Genomic DNA, 24,850 nt, shown 5'->3' on the forward strand with positions numbered 1-24,850 from the left:
ATGAACCGCTACCACCTGTCTTCTGTCACCAGACCAATGTCCAGCGATCAATGTCTGCCCAAAACCTGCAGCGGCAACATGAGCGCCATTGATCCTGTGGAGAGGAAGGGACGCCTGTCCCCCGGCACTCTCCCACCCCTCCCGTACTCTTCACAGTCTGAAAGCTCCCAGCCGTGACCCGCTCCAGGCCTGCAGCTCTCTTCCATTAACCGGATCAAACGCTCTGAAGCTAGTAATCTGTGCTCTATTGATTGGGCCAAGCTTTGACCACTCCAGAGGTTTCAAATCATTTGTTTCCATCTGTCTCCCCTCTTTCATTCCATTCAATTAAGGCTCACTGTATCACTAAAATTTGCTCTAATTGCGCCAGCGTCTCCCTGCCAGGGAAATGAGACATTAGCCACAAAAGTACATACTGTATGTGAGCGGCAAACTTTCCCACTTCTCCTTGCATTATAACTGCCTGTGTTTAGGAGACTGGTATTTCATTGTCAATGGCTTTTGAAAAGATCTTAAATGTTTCGACATAGTCCTGAATTTCATTCATTCGTTATTGTGTGTGAGTGTGTGTTTTGTTCCAGTGGATCAGGCGGCTAGATCCATCATCCATTTATTCACCATAAAGAAATCAAATTGAGATGGGGTCCAAATACATTAGTACTTTCTATGAATGTCTGTGGGCTCGTGTTCCCCTCCTCGCTGCGTTCCAGATGAAAACTCATAGTATAATAAATTTCTATGCAATTATAGCTCACTGGCAGAAAACTGTGTGGAAAAGCTTTATCGAAACACACCCGCTCCTTTAATTATGACGCTATTGATTGCAGTGCGTAGGTAACCCGTCCCATATCGGTTTTGCTCTCTCCATTTCCCACCTCAAGAGAAATAAAACACGCTCATGCAGAGCTCTGAACGCTGAATAATGACTTTATGGTGTGAAATATGGCATGAAATAATGGTAAAACAATTTTGCACCTTAATAATAATTATTCACCTTTTGTTTGCTGGTTTTGATAGAAGGTCTTATTGTTAGATTTATGTTAGCTTTAGGGCTAGTGATAGGGGGCTGATGGGCTAGTTAACAGATTTGAGGCAAGTTTTACTAACAGCTTGCACCGGTGCAAACTGTCTTTTGGCATAAAATAGTACTGTCAGTACTAAAGAAGCTCAGTGACGAATTAGTGCTGAAAAGGCATGGACAGTTTGTAGGAGTTTACTATTCAGATGAATGAATATATGGGAGTAGAGTATTACAATTTATTTACTTGTGTTTATTTTAGGGCTGTCAAAAATATCGCGTTAACGACGTGTGACGAGTCAGCTGCCTCCTCCCTGATTGTCACCGGCACCCCGTCCTAAATCGCCGCCCTTCACCAGGCTCCCGACTGGAGTGGGTGTGTGAGAGGAGGGGCGCTGGACGAGTCAGGGCTGGCGGCGTGTGATGGGGCACACCTGATGTGAATGGAGCCTCATCCCCGCCGCTGTTTAAAAGCCCAACGCGCCTCTCCTCAGGAGACCGGTCTCTTCCCCGTGCATGCACACTGGTGTCCTCGTGGGTCCAGGAAGGGTGCGTTGAGGGACTCCCGCGCCACCAAGACGTGAGCTGCCGGACCCGCGATCCGGATGGGAACCGCACCCGTATACACGGCCGACGGGCCAGGATGCCGGGCCGTCCATCCCCTACCAGCGCCGCGGCCAACGAGAGAGACGCGGCCGCTAGGAGAAGCCGCCGCCCCTCGCGCCCCGGACCGAGAAGGGGAGCGCGTGCGGCCGCCGGACTCCGCCCCTTGCCTGGACCCTTCCTCGATGAACACTGCCCGACCTACACAAACCCCGCAACACGACGAGGACACCAGATTCCCTGTTATTTTGGACACTTTCCCCCTTTTGCCACTTTTATTCCCTGTGTTTTATGATTTCTGTTAATAAAAGCCTCTCCGAGGCCTGACGCCACGCCCACTGTGTCTGTCTTGTGCTCTTCCCGTGACACTGGTGGAGAATGCGGGCAAGGCGGAGCCTAGACAGCGCAGTTGGGAAACGTCTGGTGACGTCACTCCCTCTCGCTTGCAAACGTTCATGAGAACCCGGACTGGGACGGAGGAAAACCGGGGACAGCCTCCCAGCCACAAAAGGGTAAGTGACTTCTGTTATCGTCATTTTGCCCTGTGGTTGGTTGAGGCTGTCACTAAAACCCGGTTTCTCTGTCCCTGTTCTGGTGCGCTGCGAGAGGGAGGACCGCCCGGAGAGGAATCCCTGCCCACTCCGACCGTTTGGAGTCTGGTTGAGGATGGTAGCACTCCCGTGTGGGTGGCGCCCTGGGGACGGGGATGTCGCTTGGGAGGGGGAATGTGACGAGTCAGCTGCCTCCTCCCTGATTGTCACCGGCACCCCGTCCTAAATCGCCGCCCTTCACCAGGCTCCCGACTGGAGTGGGTGTGTGAGAGGAGGGGCGCTGGACGAGTCAGGGCTGGCGGCGTGTGATGGGGCACACCTGATATAATTGGAGCCTCATCCCCGCCGCTGTTTAAAAGCCCAACGCGCCTCTCCTCAGGAGACCGGTCTCTTCCCCGTGCATGCACACTGGTGTCCTCGTGGGTCCAGGAAGGGTGCGTTGAGGGACTCCCGCGCCACCAAGACGTGAGCTGCCGGACCCGCGATCCGGATGGGAACCGCACCCGTATACACGGCCGACGGGCCAGGATGCCGGGCCGTCCATCCCCTACCAGCGCCGCGGCCAACGAGAGAGACGCGGCCGCTAGGAGAAGCCGCCGCCCCTCGCGCCCCGGACCGAGAAGGGGAGCGCGTGCGGCCGCCGGACTCCGCCCCTTGCCTGGACCCTTCCTCGATGAACACTGCCCGACCTACACAAACCCCGCAACACGACGAGGACACCAGATTCCCTGTTATTTTGGACACTTTCCCCCTTTTGCCACTTTTATTCCCTGTGTTTTATGATTTCTGTTAATAAAAGCCTCTCCGAGGCCTGACGCCACGCCCACTGTGTCTGTCTTGTGCTCTTCCCGTGACACTGGTGGAGAATGCGGGCAAGGCGGAGCCTAGACAGCGCAGTTGGGAAACGTCTGGTGACGTCACTCCCTCTCGCTTGCAAACGTTCATGAGAACCCGGACTGGGACGGAGGAAAACCGGGGACAGCCTCCCAGCCACAAAAGGGTAAGTGACTTCTGTTATCGTCATTTTGCCCTGTGGTTGGTTGAGGCTGTCACTAAAACCCGGTTTCTCTGTCCCTGTTCTGGTGCGCTGCGAGAGGGAGGACCGCCCGGAGAGGAATCCCTGCCCACTCCGACCGTTTGGAGTCTGGTTGAGGATGGTAGCACTCCCGTGTGGGTGGCGCCCTGGGGACGGGGATGTCGCTTGGGAGGGGGAATGTGACGAGTCAGCTGCCTCCTCCCTGATTGTCACCGGCACCCCGTCCTAAATCGCCGCCCTTCACCAGGCTCCCGACTGGAGTGGGTGTGTGAGAGGAGGGGCGCTGGACGAGTCAGGGCTGGCGGCGTGTGATGGGGCACACCTGATATAATTGGAGCCTCATCCCCGCCGCTGTTTAAAAGCCCAACGCGCCTCTCCTCAGGAGACCGGTCTCTTCCCCGTGCATGCACACTGGTGTCCTCGTGGGTCCAGGAAGGGTGCGTTGAGGGACTCCCGCGCCACCAAAACGTGAGCTGCCGGACCCGCGATCCGGATGGGAACCGCACCCGTATACACGGCCGACGGGCCAGGATGCCGGGCCGTCCATCCCCTACCAGCGCCGCGGCCAACGAGAGAGACGCGGCCGCTAGGAGAAGCCGCCGCCCCTCGCGCCCCGGACCGAGAAGGGGAGCGCGTGCGGCCGCCGGACTCCGCCCCTTGCCTGGACCCTTCCTCGATGAACACTGCCCGACCTACACAAACCCCGCAACACGACGAGGACACCAGATTCCCTGTTATTTTGGACACTTTCCCCCTTTTGCCACTTTTATTCCCTGTGTTTTATGATTTCTGTTAATAAAAGCCTCTCCGAGGCCTGACGCCACGCCCACTGTGTCTGTCTTGTGCTCTTCCCGTGACAGACGTTAATTAGTTGTTTGTCGTTAATTACGTCAAATTTTTTAACGCATTTCCCGCATGCGCAGTGTGACAAATTATTCAGGGCAGGAAAGTCTCGTCGATCTCTGAATTCTCAAGATAGTAAAAAACAGCGGCGAGCGCCGCGACGAAAACACTGAAGAAGCTTAAGGTTTTACCCGAGTTACTCTCAAATACATTCATGCCAAGCTCGATAAACAGAGACGACTTTGGTAGTTGATACGCTGGAGCTTCTTCCTGTTATAGCGTCCTGTGTTTCACACTGCACATGCGCAGAACGCCTACATGCAATGCAGCGAAAATTACAGCTGTTTGGAAAAGCATATGCATTTTTACTTGGTTTTACTGGCACTTGAAGCCTTCAGAACGTGAAAATATCGATCCTAAAGTATTGTGGCAGAGCAAATGAACACCTCCCAAAAGTGTGCCCAGAGTGCAGAGGGCGCATGTTTGTGTTTCTGAGTTCATTCTTTTGAGTTTCTCTATGCATAATTTCATAGATATGTGGCTATATTAAACCACTGGTTCACCTAAAACTCTTACACTATCTGTAGTTAAATGGCATGGTTTGATATAGTGCTCAGGTAAATTTGATCTAAGTAAATGTTAAAGTTTTGAAATCCAGAAAAAAAGAACCACATATTGATGAATCAATACATGAAAATTATGTATCTGTGTCCTGTTATTTATTTTTTGGTATGAATTTCAGAAATAAAATGGTTAGGATTCAGGTGTAATTGCAAACAGTGATTAATCATGATTAATCCACTGAAAATTCTGATTAATTTGATTAAAAAATTTAATCATTTGACAGCCCTAGTTTATTTACTTATTTACTTTGTGCTCATCAGATTACTGGTATTTGTGCCATTATTTAATGCCCCCAAAAAGCATGTCTTAAATGACCTATGTTGTGCTTGAAATGGTTGCAATGTTTTTGCTAGAAGGGGGCACCGCATAGATAAGAGAGCGCATGATGTGGATTTTATTCCACGTATTAATTTATTTGGAATGAAATTAACACATTATCAAGAACATATTATCCAAACATATTGTTTGCCCAGCCATGTTATTTTTTTATTTGCTTCAGGAAATAAAAGATGACTTGGAACCCTCAGCTAGGATACATGCAATACCAGGTCTATCAAACTACTCGCGACCCTACATGCGACTATGCTTATTTGCGCCAAAGTCCTTTTAAGGCAAGTCATGCCACTCGGCGGCCATCTTTGAAACACCTTTCGAGCATGCAAGTGCAGCTCCTATCTCTTTGAATGGGGAAACATTAAATTCTCCAAAACTGCCAAGCTTAGGATTAAATTTCATATTTGAAATCACCAATGAAATTTGACAACAATTGTACCATAAATGATGTTTATTTTCCTCAAATAGCATTAAAAAAAGTGTATTTTCATGCTAGATCAGCCTGTGTGCATGTTCAGTCTTAAATGCACGTCTCAGAACGTTGACTCTTTCTATAGCAACTGGGACTTCTAACGGCATGTGCAGTGATGTGCTGACTTTTTATTGATTAGCAATTGTCTCTTTTGCTTAGAAGGCGGGGCTTTGTTTGACTGAGCAGCCATATTGAGTGTTGCATTTTTCCCCAATTCAAAACTACGAGAGACACGTCTTTGGTATTCTATAGTCTACAGTCTGTGCTTGTGCTGTGCATGGTATATTGCGTTGGTTGATTTGTAAATGAGAAGTTGCATCGGTGTTCTTTATTTTTGCACTGTTAAATCACCCCCAGAAATTTTCACATCCAATTGTGCTGCTTTGGAATTGTGCTTTTGCACTAGTTTGTAAAACTGGTGCTTGATCTTTGCCCTGTCATTGCTGTGTTACCACCAGAGGTGTCAAGTAACGAAGTACAAATACTTCGTTACTGTACTTAAGTAGAAATTTGGGGTATCTATACTTTACTTGAGTAATTATTTTTCAGCCGACTTTTTACTTCTACTCCTTACATTTTCAGGCAAGTATCTGTACTTTCTACTCCTTACATTTTAAAAATAGCTTCGTTACTGCTATTTCATTTTGGCTTGTTTTCATTCCGTGTGTCATCATTCAAAAAAACAAAAACAAAAAAAAACCTATAGTATCCAGATAAATCGCGCCATCCGGAAGCAGTGAATTTGATTGTGGTTGGATGAGAAGTATAAACATATACCATTCCGACACCCTATTGGTTTGTACGTGATCCATCGCACCTGCACATGACACAAATCACATCACACTCCAGCAAGGACATAGCCAGTTTTGGGCTCGTTTATCAAAAAATATATATTTCTTAAAAGTAGGGTTGGGTTTGGAACCGGTATCCGATCGCCTCAGAGTCAGTCCCCTTAAATTTCACATGAAACCAGCGTCAGACCGGTCTCCTCCCGTCTTTCAGCGCGCTCTTCAATCGACAGAGGCGCAGACCGCGAACGGAGCAGCGCATGCGCACTTAATGTGTTTAATAAACAATCACTCGGTTTCTCATCTGTAAAGTTTTCGCTCATCACACCACAGCCGTTTCCTCCAGCGAAAATCTAGCCCTTAACACATATGAACGAACACATACTTTAATTACACTTATTTAAATATACTTAATTTAATCATACGTACTTTATACATACACTACTGTGCAAAAGTCTTAGACACGTTAGTATTTTCACTTAAAAGAATGGTGTTCGGCCAGTAATTTATATATATTGCTGTAGTGTGTCAGTATAAAATATCAGTTTACATTTCCAAACATTCATTTTGCTGTTGTCAAGCTGCTTGTGCATTCAAAATCGCACTAGATTATTATTAAATTAGGGATGCTCATTTCGATTAATTTTCCCAACCGACAACCGCCGCTCGTTAATCGATTATTAACCGTTAACTGATAAGATTATAATATTGAATTGGCATTAAATACAAATAAAATTAACGCGTATCTGTGACCCTTTAAAAAAATACAAACAATTTTTTTTTCCCATCAAAGGGTTTATTTTAACGTGCAAAGTGCAAACAGCAGCATACAGAACAGATCAACAACAGAACCTGGATTCCGTCTATATTTCCACGCACCTGCAGCATTTCTGACAGTGAGAGAAAAATAGAATAAAATAATACAAATTAAATACAAAATAGGCCTACACTAAATCTATATATTTTTAACTTAAATAATTAACAAATTAAGATGACAAAAAGAAAACACTGAATCCGTTTGAAGCTTTCAAACCGGATTTTTTCCCGTTAGATTAAGATTTTTCGTTACATAAAAATAGCAGCCCTACCTCAAAACCTTGTCAAATTTTTATGTAAAAAAGCAACATATCAACGTGATGTGGGGTCAGTCTGGAGCGCAACCTGTTGACAGTTAGACCCGCGGCAGAAAACACCCTCTCGGGAATACACAGGTAACGTCTCGCTAGAGTGGCCAGCTTCGGGAAGCGCCTTTATTTGCTTTCCACCAGTCAAGAGGATTAATATCCAGAGAAGGAGGATCGTCTCTCATGTAGATGTCAACATCTGCTTCTGGATAATCAGTGCGTCATCTCCTGAGATCGCCGTGCATCGCATCTTCTCCCTGATAACATGGAGGGCAGAGTTTGTTGCCCTTCATCACTCGAAGCTTGTGGGTGTTTGCTTCGTAAATGTTACTGCATCGTACTTGTGCTACTGCTGTATTTTAATACGGCGCCGCATAATTTACTGGTAACTTCGTCGCCCTTTCTGTTAAAATAATCCCACAAAGTGCTTCTTTTCGCTCGCTTCATTTTGCTTCCCTTGCTCAGAAAAAAAAAAATCTGCAGGCATGTGTCACGGGTGTGGTTGAGCGTGCCGACGCGCTCCGTGAGTTAATAAATAAGCTAGTAGCCTAGGCTATTTTATTTTCGAAACCATTCAGCAAACTAAACAAAAATAACCTAAAAAAAAACGTCAAACCATTTAACTGATAGTATTAATCGGTCAAAATTTTTACTTTCGGTTAACGGTTAAACGGTCAATATGAGCATCCCTAATTAAAATTAATGGCAAACTGATATTTCCTACTGACACACTGCAGCAAAAGATATAAATAACTGGCTTAAAACCCTTTTTGGGGTGAAAATACTAATTTTTCCATAAGACTTTTGCACAGTACTGTATTTTAAAAACGACATTTTTGCTACTTTATAAAGAATGAGCATACAGTAATTCACAGAACTGATAAAAGACAGTGACAGACAGCACTCATCTTAACTAAATATCAGAGTGATTGACAGAGATACAGTAGAAATATTATGTGTGGTTTTGTATTAAATAATGACCCAGATTGTGAAATACGTTTATTAGCGTAGATTAAGGGAAGCACAACTTGGGAAATGAGAGCATCCAAGCTGAAAGCTATGGATTTATTTTAAATATTTGTAATGTTCTTTAAAGTTATCCATAGTTTTTTTGTGGTTCTTTTTTTAAAGGGGGGGTGAAATGCTATTTCATGCGTACTGAGTTTTTTACACTGTTAAAGAGTTGGATTCCCATGCTAAACATGGACAAAGTTTCAAAAATTAAGTTGTACGTTTGAAGGAGTATTTCTGTTCCCAAAATACTCCTTACGGTTTGTCACAAGTTTCGGAAAGTTTTTTTTGAGTATGGCTCTGTGTGACGTTAGATGGAGCGGAATTTCCTTATATGGGTCCTGAGGGCACTTCTGCCGGAAGAGCACGCGCTCCCGTATAGCAGAGCACACTAAGAGGCTGAGAACAGACACTGATCACTGATCAGAGCGAGAGCGTCGCGAAAAGTCACAAAAGAAGTGTGTTTTTGGTTGCCAGGGCAAGACAACCCTGCACAGATTACCAAAGAAAAAACAGCATTAAGGGACCAGTGGATGGAGTTTATTTTTACAGAGCATCAACGGAATTGTGCAAGTGTTTTTGTTTGTTCCCTGCATTTCGAAGATGCTTGTTTTACAAACAAGGCCCAGTTTGACGCCGGATTTGCGTATCGTTTATTTCTTAAGGATGATGCAATCCCAACGAAAAAGGGTCACGATCGTGTGTTGGAACTGCAGGCGGTGAGTAAAACTGCTTCAAATATCTCTGCCTCCTTGTTAGTGCGTCCGCCTCCCATGCCAGAGACCCGGGTTCGAGCCCCGCTCGGAGCGAGTCGTTGCTGCTGCTGCTCTCGTTCAGTTTCAGCCTCGGGATCTGATTCTGGATCATAAATAAACGGCTGAATCTGACTGTAAGCCATGGTTTGTTTTGGATGATGTTTTTTTCCTCAAGGTAATGTCACAGCTTCCACATGCTCTCAACGCAAAAGCCTACTGGTGCTCGTGATTCTTTAGCTCCGCCCACACGTCACGCATCCAGCCGGTCGTGTTTTTCCGGGAAAAATCGGTACAGACTATCTTTCTCTTATGAATATAATAAAACTAAAGACTTTTTGGAGTTATGAAGGATGCAGTACTACTCTATAGGTACTCAAGATTAACAGGATATTGAGTGAAAACGAGCATTTCACCCCCCCCCCCTTTAAAGTATCGGTTCCGGCACTGTTTAGGAGTACCGTTTTAAAAGTATCGAAAAGGCACTGGACCCTACTTAAAAGTTATTATTTCTCACTGGCTCATTTACCAAATGAGTGCTTTTTCTTCGTCCTCCACAAATTAATCTACTGTAGGTAGTTCGGTAGCGAGACGTTTGAATAAATTAGCATTTTCGATTGACGATGCGATTGACAATGTTGTGATAGGCTTTACCAACTTTGTAACTCGTTCCCCCCCCCGAACACTGGACATAGCAGACGTATGTACCGAATACAAGAAGCTATCAATCAAGAAGGTATCAGGATTATGACTTATTTTTCAGTTTTAGTTTTTGATTAATCACTTGGAATAATCATTCATTTTGACAGCACTATAAACTATATATGTTTATTGTAAATAGACAGCCATACAAGTGTAATTGTTACTAAGCCTGCACCAATGTTCTTGTCCATTGCCCTCGCAGAGTCCTGCAGCTAAGCTTGGATGTACAGTACATTTACATTCCATTAAAGGTTATTGATGACATGCCTCTAAAGTTTGACTTTTTGCACCATAACAATACTTATTGGCAACTAGTCATCATATCTCTAGTCCTTTAATGTATTTGCATTGTACTAAAGTGCGTTCATTTTAAATGGGCATATATGCGGCTGATGAAGACCTGAAGGTCGAAACGTTGCTTGATTAAATTCCTCTGGAGCAGTAGTTTTCAGTGTTCAGACTTCACTTCTTTATTTGTCTATATCATTCAGTTGTCTTGCCCCTGCGTCCTAATTGGATGTTTGGGATGTGCACACCATTTTTGTATTTTCATATATGCGGCTGAAACAGGAAGCCTAGTGCCTCCCAAATTTTTCAACATGAACATTTTAATATAACATTATAGTCATTATGGCCTATGGCCTTTAGAAAAATGTTTTTTTGAGGAGATGGGGTAGTGTACAATAGGCCCCTGTGGTGCGGCCTAAGTTTTTGTTCTTAATGGCATTTTTTCCCCCTTACATTACTTTTACTTTTATACTTTAAGTAGTTTTTTAAACCAGTACTTTTACACTTTTACTTGAGTAAAAAGCTTGAGTTGATACTTCAACTTCTACAAAAGTCTTTTTAAACCCTGGTATCTATACTTCTACTTGAGTAATGAATGTCAGTACTTTTGACACCACTGGTTACCACTAAAATAAATGCACACACACACATACTGTACACACTGATCAGGCATGACATTATGACCACTGACAGGTGTAGTTAATATAACTGATTATCTCTTCATCACAGCACTTGTTAGTGAGTGGGATAAACAGTATCTGGCAGCAAGTGAACATTTTTGTCCTCCAAGCTGATGTGTTAGAAGCAAAAAAATGGGCAAGCGTATGGATTTGAGCGATAGTTTTTACATGTGAATAAAAGCCTAAATGATATTCTACACACATGAAATTTAATGTTCTTAAATCCTAATTTCTGGCTTTTAAGTTTAACATATTTGAAATATTTTCTAAATACGCGTTTAAGTAGCCCCTGGTGTGCGTGTTCACCTTGGTTGTGAATCTGCTTCTTCTCTGGTCTGTGGATCGTTTTCTTCATCGCATATGTGCTCCTATTTCTTATACAGTATATACTTCTAAGGAACATCTTATTCAGGGTCGTTTATAAAACATGAGCCCCTGCAGCTGAAGGCTTCTTCATTCTTTTCCTACAAGATCACTTTTTCACTTTGCTCACGCAGAGGCACTCACCTCTCTCAATAGCCGGTAACCTCTCATACCTATTGATGATTAATGGGCAAATCTGTCACACTGCGACCCGTGTGCATGCCAGCACTTTTAAACACTCCCTTATAACTCCATATACATCTTCTACTCTTTACCCAAAGTCATTTGTGCTGTTGTCAGGGGTGATAAATGGGGTTTGTGGGGCTGTGTGAAGCCCACTGAATTTTTAGAGTCAATTTGTTTACTCTCAAAAAACACATCTGTATACATCAGTGGCATTTACATCTTACGTCTGAGGTATCAAACTTCATCTTTATTTCTTGATATTCACATATCCAGGAACTACTAAAAAAAAAAAAACTCTTACTGTGTACATCGCACACACATCTGCCTGGGATCCCGAGGCTTTCATGAAAAGGAATTTTCAATTCCATCTCTATCGTAAACCAGAAGCTTGGCTGCAGAAGGATTTTTAGATCTTCATGTTGGCTCAACGATGTCGCTGTAAGAGTGAGACAGAGCGAGTGGGGGACAGAGTGGCTTGGGATGTGTACCAGGACCAGGTGTTTCTTCTTTTTATCTGCTGGGATATCAGCCTCATTGATATTCACTCCATCACACCGACCCTTTATGTGTAATTAATTGGTAAGGATGTGAGCCGAACAGTGACGGCAGCTTTTTAAGCTGCTCTGATGGTGTAAATTTCCTCTGCAACATGCAAACGAATGATGGAAGCAAAGGCTATCTGCTCATTGTCTTACAGTTTCTGTACATATAATAGGAGGGGATTTAATAGGGAAGGATGTGCCAATATTTTGTAAGTGACATTCCAATGGGAAGGCAGGGCCTGGAGTCAATGGAAAGCTGTCAGTGGAAATTAATGAATAATTAAAAGACAAAAATCGAAAAATAGGCAGTTACTTAGTGAACCTCAGGAACAATAAGCATGGTTTAACCCTTTTTTTTTCTTTTTTTTTTAGCATATACAAATACATGTATAGAAATAAATAGAAACATTTTCAATATTCTATCTATCTAATACATTGTTTTTGAGAATTTAGTTGAATAGTTATTTTATTTTTTGTTTAAAAATATGTGAAATGTTGATCATTTAAATAATTGAAGTTTAATAATACTGTTAATAATAAGAATAATTTAATAATTTATTTGAAACTATGACAATTTAATTGAATAATTGAAATTGCATTTTATTATTATTTTTATTATGTTGTTGTTGTTGTTGTTGTTTAATATTAAATAGTACTTAAATGGTCCATTGATTATATACATGTTAGAATTAAAATGTATACATTGTTGGATTTAGTGGATAAAAATAAATAAAAAATATGTCCTTTTTGATTGATTGAAGACTAAACACCTTTTTACTTTTTTATATGTAGCTGGATTTGAACTTTTGGATCTGTCAGTGTCCCATAACCCTGACTAATTTGTTTGGAACTTCTGTTTGTTCCTCAGCAAGAAAACTCATAAATCTCACCATTGAAAACCAGGCATCCTTCAAGACTGTGCACAATGTTATTGGATATCTCAAAGGCAAGACCAATCCAGGTAGGTCAGCACAAAACCAAGACACCACTTTTATAACCCAAATTATCATTTTACAAACCCAAAGGGCTTTTTCTCAAAGTTATTGCAAGATTATTTCATTTAAATAACAAATCACTCTCATTTTAACAGCATGACATTGCCAGCGTGTCCCAGGCATGGTCCTAAACTGCTGCGCTCTTTGGTCTGACATAACAAAGACACAGTGCTTTGTCACAGTGCTTTATTGTATTTGTGATACTAGAGCGAAACAAGAGTGCAATCTAAGCATTCTTTCCTTCATCCTCTGAAAAAGCGTGAGTCCAGTGGGCGACTAAAGCAGAATCTGAGCCCACGTGCTGAAGCAGCCAGTTTTCCTCACAGAGCCATGACAAACTAATCTCTTAAAACAATGTCTGCTGCCACTGTCCAAATGCAGGTCACTTGGCTGCCGAAAATAGGCTTCTAATTACAGACCACTATTTTCACCTTCAGGATGATTTAATTGTACGTCTGATGTAATGAAAGTGTTTAATCTTTCACCCCCGCCCCTATGACTGTAAAAGTCACTGTGTCTATGCATTTAAGCCCTCCGTGATTTACTTTCCAGATTTACGAACTCTTTTCCTGTCATAATTGGTCGCCCAGTCTCTAATTATGTATCGCAAATCATGCAGAGGTGTTCTTCTCCTTGACTTTTGTCTTTTTATAACATGTTTACCTTTCATTTATCTGGCAGTTGACTGTCTTGTTTATTTATCATTTTGATGTCATTTTAATAACTTCCCTTAAGACCGCAGAGGTATACTCCTGAGCACAGGTTAGTTATAGTATTCCTTAGTTCTTTGCTCTTGTCAACTCGATGAGTCTGTTTCTACCCTTACAAGCTGTCAGTCAGAGGTGGCCCAGTGCCGCTTATAGCCCGCAGCTAACTGCATTAGAAATAGTATCTTTTCTGGTCTGTATGTTGGTGTACATGAAAGCAGAGTGTGTGCAAACCTAGAGAGAGTATAACACACAGTACAATACACACAGATTTTATGTTTTTAAAACAAGTCTCTCATACTCACCAAGGAAATCACGCGCACACACACACACACCCACACCCCCCCCCCCACACACACACACACACACATATATATATATAAATATATATATATATATATATATATATATATATAATACGTTTTATTTATATAGCGCCTTTCCAGAGCTCAAGGACACGTTACAATAAACAAACAACAATTAAGGCAATTGACAAAGAGAGCAGACAGAACAACAATAGGCAAATGAGAATACAAGTACAGTAAGTGAGAGTTGGGTAGATGGGGCAGCAACCAGCAGAGGAAGAAAAAAAAAAAAAACACACTAAGAACTATAACATTCAGAAAATGGGTGTGTTTTGAGCATGGATTTGAATTCAGAGATAGTGTTAACAAAACGGAGTGAGGGGGGGAGAGAGTTCCACATTTTGGGTACAACAACACTGAATGATCTGCCCCCCATTGAAGCAAGGCGATGCCGAGGGACAACAAGAAGGCTGGAATCAGCGGATCGTAAAGAACGAGTAGGGGTGTAGGGGAGAAGCAGGTTACAGAGGTAGGGGGGAGCAAGGCCGTGCAGAGACTTAAAAGCGATCACCATCACCATTATAGCTTAAAGGGAATCCAAAGTGCACCCAAAGACCAGACCTGTTGGTTATTGGAGGATCTTCTATTTCTGGTCTGTTAAACGCATTGGCCATTTTGCAACGAGCCTTCAGCGCGTACTGAGTGAGCGAGCGCCTGACTGAATAGCCTAACATAAACATATAAGTTGGTGTTTTTTTTTTCTTCGCGAGTGTCAGGGGCATTGCCTGTTACGTTGTTTGGGTTATTGGGCTACCTTGTTGAACGCATATCATTATATTTCTCTCTTTTTTAAAAAAAAATATAATATAATTAGCAGTGTTGTAGTCGAGACCAGTTCATTCGAGTCCGAGTCCAGATCGAGTCCAGAGATGTTCGAGTCCGAGTCAAGACCGAGTTCAGAAAGGGTCGAGTCCGAGTCAAGACCGAGTTCAGAAAGGGTCGAGTCCGAGTCAAGACCGAGTTCAGAAAGGGTCGAGTCCGAGTCAAGACCGAGACCAGAGAGATTGGGTCTGAGACAAGACCTAAAGAAATCTTCAAGAGTATGTAAAATGTATGATGGAAACAATAAAGGGTAAAAGGGCCACATAGTATGTGGTGTAAAGGTAATTTTATTAGAATTATGAAGTGTTACTTGTCAATATTAAGTGCTCATTTTCACATAACATCGTTGTACCACTATACACATCCATATAACCTTTCTAGTACAAGTAACATTACTGTACCACTATACCTGTAAATGTTCAACTGTAACAGCTTTTACATAACTTTTAACCCTGAAGCTTAACTAATGACTGCTAATATCCTGAAAATGTCTTGGATTATGTGCACTTTAGATGTTGTGAAGATTAAAGATGGGCATAATTACTTTTCAAAAAAATAAGTGAGGAGACCATCCTGCTACCCAACCAAGCACGATGTGGTCTCATGATCAATCCACCCAGACTAAAAACTCTCTCTATTGGTGCAGAGGAAGCAGGGACTGACAAAAGTTACCATTTCATCCCTTTCTGTAACAGCAACGGATAATCTAATGCTAATTTCACTGGATGGTGGGTTTTAATGCAGGGTAAAATACACACTAGTCGAAGTTTTTTTTAGTTACGGAAGGCATACACACAAGAGCCGACTGACTGTCCAGGAAAATTTCATGCAAAAGTGTGTATGTGCCAGGGGAAGAAAGCTGGTTGAAATGCCATATAAGTTCAATGCCTTCTCTCAGACATTTTTTTGGGGGGAGATGTTTAGTGTTGAGACAGTCAGTCTGTGTCTGTATTCATTATATAATTTAATTAAACAATATTTGTTTTTTTCTGTGACCATTGTGTCCTACTTTGTAAAAATAACACAGTTGAGAGAAATAATGTAGCAATGTGGCTTCCTGGAAAGCGGGATCACTACAGGCGGATGGCAGGAGGGTAACTTAAGGCCGGTGACACACTGGCTGCGTGGCGTCTCTGCTGCGTGCTAGAAGCGTGGTGGCTGCTTCGCATTTTCTGTGTCTTTACACACCAGAAGCGTGTCTGATGCGGCGCTGGCGCGCTGCTTCTGCTATAAGTGACATAGAGAGAGGCCGCCGAAAAACCAGGCTCTTGCAAAATAGAGTATGTTTGACAGGTGCAATATTTGAAAATCGATAATTATTTATTTATTTTTTTAAATTACATTTATATCAGAATTTATGCCAACCTATAGACTTTAAAATATCAAAATGTCATGAATTAATATGTATTTGTGTACATAATGACACAAGTGACATATAAACATATTTTCCTAGTTTATTTTGCCTGGAAACGCTTCCAACACGCGCGTGTTCGCGTGAAAATAGGCGTCGGTTCTATTTCTAGCATGCACGCGTTTTCCGCGCGGCTCGAGCTGCGCCTGGGATGCGCGTCTCACGCAGGCAGTCTGTAAGCTCTAACCTGTTAACATGGGAGCCGAATTAAAAACAGACACGCCACGCAGCTGAGACGCTTGCGCCATGCATCCAGTGTGTCGCTGGCCTAACGTCTAAAGAAAATCACCAGTCATTGGATGTATCAATCATACATCAATTTAAAGAAACATTAACATACAGTAATAATCATGAAATATTTTTATTGGGACTCGAGTGGACTCGGGCATAAGTCCGATTCCTAATATGTTCGAGTCCGAGTCAATACCGAGTCAAAATGCACACGAGTCCATGACAAGACCGAGACCATTAAAATACGGTCTCGAGACCGAGTCCAAGACCGAGTCCGAGTCTCGAGTACTCAACACTGATAATTAGTCCAATGAACCGTTCGGTATACATAATGCGTACCGCGTACCGAACCGAAAGCCTCATACCGAATGGTTCAATACGAACACGCGTTATCGTTATATATATATATATCAATAGCCCTTACCAGAACTTTATCATAAAAATACAGTGATGATGTTACAATGTTTACAGGGTTTTAGGCAAAAACATGTTGTTGTAATTGTTGATGTGGGAATTTCAGGGAAAGCTAACCCTTTCTCGATAAATTTTCATAATTCATGCTTTTTTATTTTAAGTTTTTATATATATTTTACAGTAAAATAATAAATATTACTTTGTTAATAATAATATATAATACGTAACTCAAGCTTTTTAATTTTTACTGCTGTACATTTTTTTCCAATAATTTAATTGGATTTATTCGAGTCATACATGTTGTCACAAATACATTAGGTTACACAAGCAAAACTCAATTTAATAGTCGGATTAGGTAGAAAATGCAACTAAATTGAATATTACTACATTCTTTTTACAGTGTGGTAAAGTTAAAGAATTAACCGTTTTCTAATAAAATGTGTATTTATTCTGTATGTCCAGATGGCAGGAAATCTGATTAAAATATGAATTTAAGAAGACAAAGATCCTCCTAGTTTTCATACAGTAGCTTTACTCTGCAGATGATTGACCCCCTCACCTGCATAAACATGTTTGTTGGTGTGTGAGTGTTTATTTCTTGTTTTGTGTCTTAAGTGTTCCAGCTCTGTTTTCCCTTGTAGATCGATATGTACTGGTTGGCAGTCGTCATGGCAGCTGGTACGAGGGTGCGTTGGCGGACTGGGGGAAAGGCTCTGCAGTCATGACTCAGATCATTGCCTCCATGACGGCTCAAACCCGTGCGGGCTGGCAGCCTGACCGCACCGTCGTCTTCTGCTCCTGGGGGGGAACCTCACTGGGCAACATCGGCTCCTTTGAGTGGGGGAGGGTAATGTTTGACTATTCCCATTTTGCCACTTTAGACTTTGAGCTCTTTTATTGAGACTTGTGTTTCACTGGTCTTGACGAAACTGCTTCGTTTAACAAGTCCAATGCTGTACCGGGTGAGCTTCTGGGCAAGTTTACTATGTCAAAAAAGCCTTGTATATGATGCAAAAAGCATTTTTAGGTAAAAGTGTTAAATGTGCTAGGAACCTTGCCAAATAAGTATTTCTTAATCAATAGTTTGCCAATGCCACTGTAATCATAATTTGTGTGAAAAGTAAAAACTTTCTTTTACTGCCTCAAGGTGTAATTCCAGCTAGACACTGTAGTGAAATGTATGCACAAGTTTGTTTTTGGAGTTGGACTATTTCTTATTTAACCATCCTTAAATTTCAACATGGAATTCATATATGAGCAAGACAAATGAGCATGTGAACTTTATGACACGTTTATGGCATCCAGGTCACATTATAGCCTACAATTTACATATATAAGCTGCTTATTTTAGATGTGGATTGAATTTGTCTAATACATCATACATATTAGTTTATAGAAATCTCTGTCAACGGTGTGTAGGGTCGCAACCTCGAAGTTGAGTTTAGTAGGAGGTCAAAAGCACTTCCTTTTTTCTCTTCCTCAGTTTGACAACTAAACCGATGGAGGTAAAACAAAAATAGTACAGATTAGCCTTGAGCAGCCATTCAAACGCTTGCTAACATGATCAGCAAGCCATGAAGATTCAATCAGACAGATGGATGATTTTGGAGTGTTAATGAAATTATTCTGCTCGGCAAAGGAGTTTGTTCTAATCAGAACAATGCAGACGTCATCATTAATCTGAAGAAGACCCTAATAATGTCACAATAAAATGATAGCTTTTGAGTATGAGAAAGACAGTAATGGTTAATATTATTCACAATGCACATTTAACAAAATTGTAGTGTCTCAATGGGGGTTACTCAGGCTTTGAAAATACCAGTCAAGGCCCTGACATTTCATCAGTTGGCAGTAGACGGCTGTGTTTTGTATGTCTGTACAGGAGAATGCAGTGGTTCTTCAGAGCCGGGCAGTGGCTTATGTCAGCCTGCACAATCCCGTCAGAGCCTCTGGATCCCTGCAGGCCACAGCGTCACCTTCCCTTCAGCAACTGGCAGCTGAAACCCAAAAGGTACTTTATAAATATTCATTTATATCCACTTGGACAAGAAACTTGCAAACAGCACTTTAAATAGAGTCGATGCATGTGTTCCAGAAGCTTAGAGAAAACCCTACCCATCACTATTATTAATAGCTGATGCAATATCTTGCTGTAGCTGTTTGGCCTTCCTCTTACATATTCTTGCACTACAACAAGTCTGTGCACATGGCTTAGACCCCCCCCCCCCCCACACACACACACACACACACAACACACACACACACCTTTATTGATTTGGATCTTACTTAACTATAAATCTACACACTGTACTGTACATTTTTACTGCATGTAACCTCTTTACTACAAATACGTGCACATAGCCTAGACTTGCTAAAAAATAAATAGGGTTGGTCAAAGAAACATTTAATCTGGAGGTATTGTTAGAATGTGTACGTGCAGTCTATTTTTGAGAATGTCTTACATTTAATTTATTTGTTAATATGTAAAATCACCTTTTCTTCTTGCTGTCTGCTATTTTTTAGTGCAAATACAATCATTTTGGTTATTATATTTGTAGTAGGAAAGAAAAATAAATTGTCTTGGCAAAGGGCACCATCTTATTTTGTTTAAATTGAATGTGGCATGTGATTGACTGAACATTTTAAAGTTAAGGGGAATTAGATTTTGAATCTCAACTTAACTCAACAAGGTCTTGGTATTTGAACAGTGTGCACCCAACTTCTTGCATAAAACTATTTTGCTGTATCTCATTTACAGTGAACACTGAGGTCTGAGTTATACATTCAGATGGCATTTCCAATAATGTGATATATAACTCATCTAACTTATCTAACCTTAATGTAGCTCTTGTATTCTGCTCAAGTTTCCAGATATATGGAGCATCTTACTCACTCTGACAGGTTCATTTATGATTTGTGGTGTGAATATATTGTAGTTTGTTGGAAATTATGACTAAACTCTTTAAAAACCTTTAGTATCACCTTGGTTATTAACTCTGTGTAACTTTATGGCGGCTTCAGTGAATTTGAACTTATAATGACAGCCTCTTTAGCATCAGATGTGAACAGAGCAATAGAAAAGGTTAATACATTTTAATATTGCCGATGTATCAGTTGCTTTGTATAGCGTGCTGTAGGTCAGAGGCCCTGATCCAATGACAGCATGCCCTATTATTTTAAACCAGACAATACTTTTCTTCATTAACCTAAATGCCAGTCCACCTGTGACATTTCAACCTAATGAAGTATGCTCTGATCTTCACCACTGCCATTATCGAAATCTCTCCTACAAAACTTCTAAGAATGAAATGGCATGAGTTCAGTGGAATAATTATTTCACTTATCATCAGCAGTCTGGCCATAATATTTGTAAAGTAGTTCACTAGGGGAAAAGGAATTGATGAGACTGTGATTCGATGTGAATAGGAAGAGAGGACTCAGGATAAAGTTTTGTAATATGACTTTGGTATGCTTTGCATAACACCAAGCATCTGTTGGAAGAGCAGCTAGAGATGGAATTGTGTGCATATACAGTATGTGCTTATAGCTTCTTTCTTATGAAATGGTAGGCTTTGGGTTATTTGTAATAAATTTAACAAAAGAAGAGCCAGAGCTTATACCTTTTGCACCATTATATTTTATTTAAAAATGTTTCAAGACCCAATACACATTGTAGATACTTTAGGTAATAATGATTAATAATGTTTAAAAATAGTTCACATGAATGCTCAATAATCTTCTCTGCTGCCTAAGCAGTTTCAAATGTTATAAAACTAGTTTTATATTTATATTATATGTTTTTACTATGTCACTTACATTGAAAATGATCAGCAACCTAAACTGATGTTATACTGTAATAAAATACTCAATATTTTTACTATAGTACATTAAAATGTAGTACCTTTCCTTAAGTATAAATGAAAGGATAAGTGCTTATACTTTTACAGGAGTAATATTTTGTTAGTGTTTCTGTACTTTAACTCAAGTACGTACGAGAAAAAATAGCAGTGTGTCATAAGAGCAAAAATATGCATCGTGCACAGTTTGTTTTCTTTAATTTGTAGAATGCAAAACAGGCCTGCGAATACTTTTTGCAAATGTTTTGTGCGTTTCACTGACATACCTTCTGAGTCACAGATTTGGACTCAGTAGTGTTTTCAGATTCTTTCTGCATTGTTGAAGTGGTTCTTAAAAACTCATGAATTAATATTTTTAAAAGTAGCAAAAATATGTGTCCCATTCAATGATTCCATTGGTTCATTATTGTTTTTTTTAGCTTCAGTGAACTTTTTGAAGGCTCTAAATTCTTTGAACGGAGATAGTCATAGTTCATTCAGCTCCATCAAGATGCTATTCAAGGTCTCTTTTGAAGTTTGAGATACATAACTGTCTTGAAAGCCTAAACTTAAATGTCCAGAAAAAATAAATAAATCAATCAAATAAAATCAACCCTGAATGTGAATGTGCAACTGCTCGTTTATCCAATATGCAAATTCCAACTGCTGTGCTGTAGTGTGATCACAACAAGAAGGAAAACCGTTTAGCATCAGCACTTTCCTTTGTCTAAAAGTCCAGCTCCATGGCCCTATGCCTCCTCTCCACCAATCACTCTCTGTCTCTTAGTAAATTGATAATGGCTTATGCTAATTGCTGTTGTCCTGTCAGAGCCTTCGACGCAATGAGACACAAGATGCCCTCATTAGCATGCTAATTGAATGGAATACCATCCAATCAAAGATGCACAGGGACTGTTTGAGGATGACATGGATGAATGGCTTCCAGTTGTCAGGTGCGATAAAACAAAGGTTCATTTTTGCGTTTATGAAGTGATTGTTATTCTTTTATTCTGCTTAAATCAATATCACAGGCCTTTATCCCGGTGTCCCAGTGCTATATTATTAACCAGATGCATCACATGTGAGGTTTTTCATTTCAGCCATCGGTTTGTCCCTTGGTGGCATTAAAATCTCTTGCCTGCGCTTACTTTGTTATGTGACCTCTTGCCTCTAATTGTACTTGCAGTTTTTCCAGACATCTTGGTTTGTAGCAATTGCGCAATTTATCTTTCGAAGACGTTCTTTTGGAGGCATCAGGTATACACAACACTTTCAATATTTTGAGACGGTGTAACAACACTATAAATCATGTTAGAGCTATAGAAGTAATACTTTCCACTTATCTTGCTTTGCAGCTGTCTTTGGAATAGAGATGCTATTGCGGTGATATTTTGAATGGGTGCTCTGGAACCAATTATAATAAAGGAAGTACTTCTATTGGGATTACGGAGCAAAAACACAAAGTAAAGTGAGAGACTTTTTATTGTTTAATTGGGTGTTGTTGTAGCTGTGTGTGTGTGTGTGTGTGTGTGTCTGTGTGTGTGTGTGTGTGTGTGTGTGTGTGTGTCTGTCTGTCTGTCTGTCTATTTTAAACTGAAATAACATAGGTAGAAGAGCAAACGATGAGGTATAATGTTTTGGGTGGAAAAACCCATAAGTTTTGATGTGACATGGAATGGTGTAATTTGATTTGGAAGGAAGCAAGTCTTTCTCAGCCGTCTTGAATTTCTATGAATGGTTCAATTCATTAAACACAGTGGGTCAATCCTGCTGTACAGTAAAAGAAAAAAAATTACATGACCATTTCATCACTTGCACACCAATGGATCCTCTTCAATGAATGTGTGCCAGAATGTCCAAACAGATGATAAAAACATCATAATAATCCAAAATGAACCGCACCACTCCAGTCCATCAGTTAGTATTTTGTGAAGCGAAAAGCTCTGTGTGGGTAATAAACAAATCCATCAAGACATCTTTATTATTATTATTATTTTTTTTTACTTCAAACCATTACTTCTGGCTAAAATCTGAGTTTTCTATCTACAAAATTGCTTTCTCCGGTGAAAATGACATCTTGTCTGAATCAGGAGAGAAATATGTAAAGATCAAGAACAGCTCACGATTTTGATGTGAGAGGAATTTTTCACTGAATTATGGATTATAGACTTTGGCCAGAAGCGACAGTTTACAGTTAAAATACCTTAATGATGGATTTGTTTCATACAGACATGCATGAAACAATTTAGTTAAACCTCTCTAAAATCCATGTCTCTTGCACCGAAGTAAAAGACAGTAGTCTCTTTCATGGAGTATTATTTATTTTTATTTTTTCAGACAGCAGAATATACAGTATGTCACATTCACATGTACACAACTTTTGCCACAAATACTACGTTATGTTTTTAATAATTTTTATTTTATTTTTTTATCTGATTCCACTTTGATCCTTAGGTGAGCTGCACTAAATAATGATCAAGGTGAGTTTGTTTCCTTATTTATGTGTCCTAAGCAGATAAAGGACATTGCATCTCGTGCTTTTAGTAATAACCTTGAGATTTGTTTTGGCTCACCTCGTATTACCTCCAACGTTATAACTCATAGTGGTATACATACATCTGACCTAAATAAAATCTGACAGTACAATTGTTTTCAGATGTGAAATGTTTAGAGAACATCAGTATAACATGTAATCCTCTTAAAAAAGAAAGAAAGAAAGTCCATTTTGATTACAGAGAAATGCTGATTATTTTTGCTTTTGTGTATTTAGAATGCCTACACACTAGAGTTTACAATGGATGATGCGTCACATGGACAAAAACATTTTTGCAATGGTGAAGCTCAATTTCCACTTGATTTCAGTTAACCTTCAAGCACAATTTCAGAGACAAAGTCCTTTAAATGCTTGGTAAGGCACTATGGTAGCTATTTTTAGTCATGCAAGTGTAGCTCATTTCTAAGTTAATTGATGGTGTCATAAATTAAACAAAAAAAATTAATGGATAAAAGTTGGTCTCACAATGTTTCACAATGCCAATCATTTTGCCCCAGCTAACAAAATGTTGTTAAAAAAATATTTTGCTGTGTTTTTACAGAACTAAAGAAGAAACAGCAGAATGCTAGCATTTAAAAATTTCCGACTAAAAAGAAAAGGAGAATGTAAAAAAAATAGTTCCATGAAAAATGTTAACACAATGCATTTGTGCTAATGTTTTGAGAACATTATTAAGGAGCAGATAACTTTGAATGAATGTTCTTTTAATTTTAGAAGCAAAACTTTTTGATAGAACTTTGCCAGAACTTTGACTAAACTTCTGAGAATGTTCCCTGTTAGCTGGGACAGCTGCTTCTATAATATCTCAAGCTTCAAGATGGATTCCTAAAATCCAGATGATGACTTTGTCAGTTTCTGATCGTGTTTTAAATTTGGAAGTAGACTTACTTCACCATAGCAGCCATATTGGGTATTGAACGTTCCAATTTCTGTTATATACGGTCTCTGATCAGAGCTTCATCTGTAGCAGTCTCATGCAGCCAAAACATCAAACTGACGACAAATATTTGGATTGGATCTCATCTTTCATGGGCCAAAAGGCTGTCTGACAGAGATGTAATTCAACCAATAATGATCACAGTGATTTTGCCAAGTAAGACATGTTCCTGGATCAACATTGTTTGTTAATCCTGGATCAACATTATTGTCCAAAAATATAGACCCTAACCTTATCCCTAACCCTAAACCTAACGCTACCCATTATCTCTAAAATCAGTGGGAAATGATGGTTGAATAACAAGGGTGTAGAAGCACCTAACTGGTAAGGCTAAAATTGACATTTCCTGTAAACGTATCGCCCAATTCTGATCTGTTGATCGGAATGTTGTTCCAGGATCAACATCCATGTTGATCCAGAAACATGTAAATCAACCAATAACGGTTAAGTTTGTTCTGCATCAAGTGTAGGGTGTGAAAATGTAATGTCAATGTCCCTACAATAACAGACTTGCAGATAAATCATTCATAAAAGAAAGTTGTGCAAATTTACTTAAAGATCATTATTTTGTGTATTTGGTATAATAGAATGTGTTGACATGCTTTAATGTTTAAAAAACATTATTTTTAAAATACTGTACATTATTATAGATCCTCTATGCC

General features: G+C 40.5%; 1 protein-coding gene across 1 annotated transcript in view; it reads left to right on the forward strand.

The window, feature by feature from the left end:
• LOC113110588 (inactive N-acetylated-alpha-linked acidic dipeptidase-like protein 2) overlaps window positions 1-24,850 on the forward strand; it is a 76,723-nt gene continuing 51,873 nt past the window's right edge. Inside the window, exons 1-4 of the mRNA XM_026274713.1 lie at window positions 1-163; window positions 12,785-12,877; window positions 17,503-17,708; window positions 18,744-18,872. Of these exons, the coding sequence (XP_026130498.1) occupies window positions 1-163; window positions 12,785-12,877; window positions 17,503-17,708; window positions 18,744-18,872 (591 nt within the window). The remainder of the gene's footprint in view (window positions 164-12,784; window positions 12,878-17,502; window positions 17,709-18,743; window positions 18,873-24,850) is intronic.

Source organism: Carassius auratus, chromosome 11 (genome assembly GCF_003368295.1).
Source record: "Carassius auratus strain Wakin chromosome 11, ASM336829v1, whole genome shotgun sequence".
NCBI classification, from domain to species: domain Eukaryota; kingdom Metazoa; phylum Chordata; class Actinopteri; order Cypriniformes; family Cyprinidae; genus Carassius; species Carassius auratus.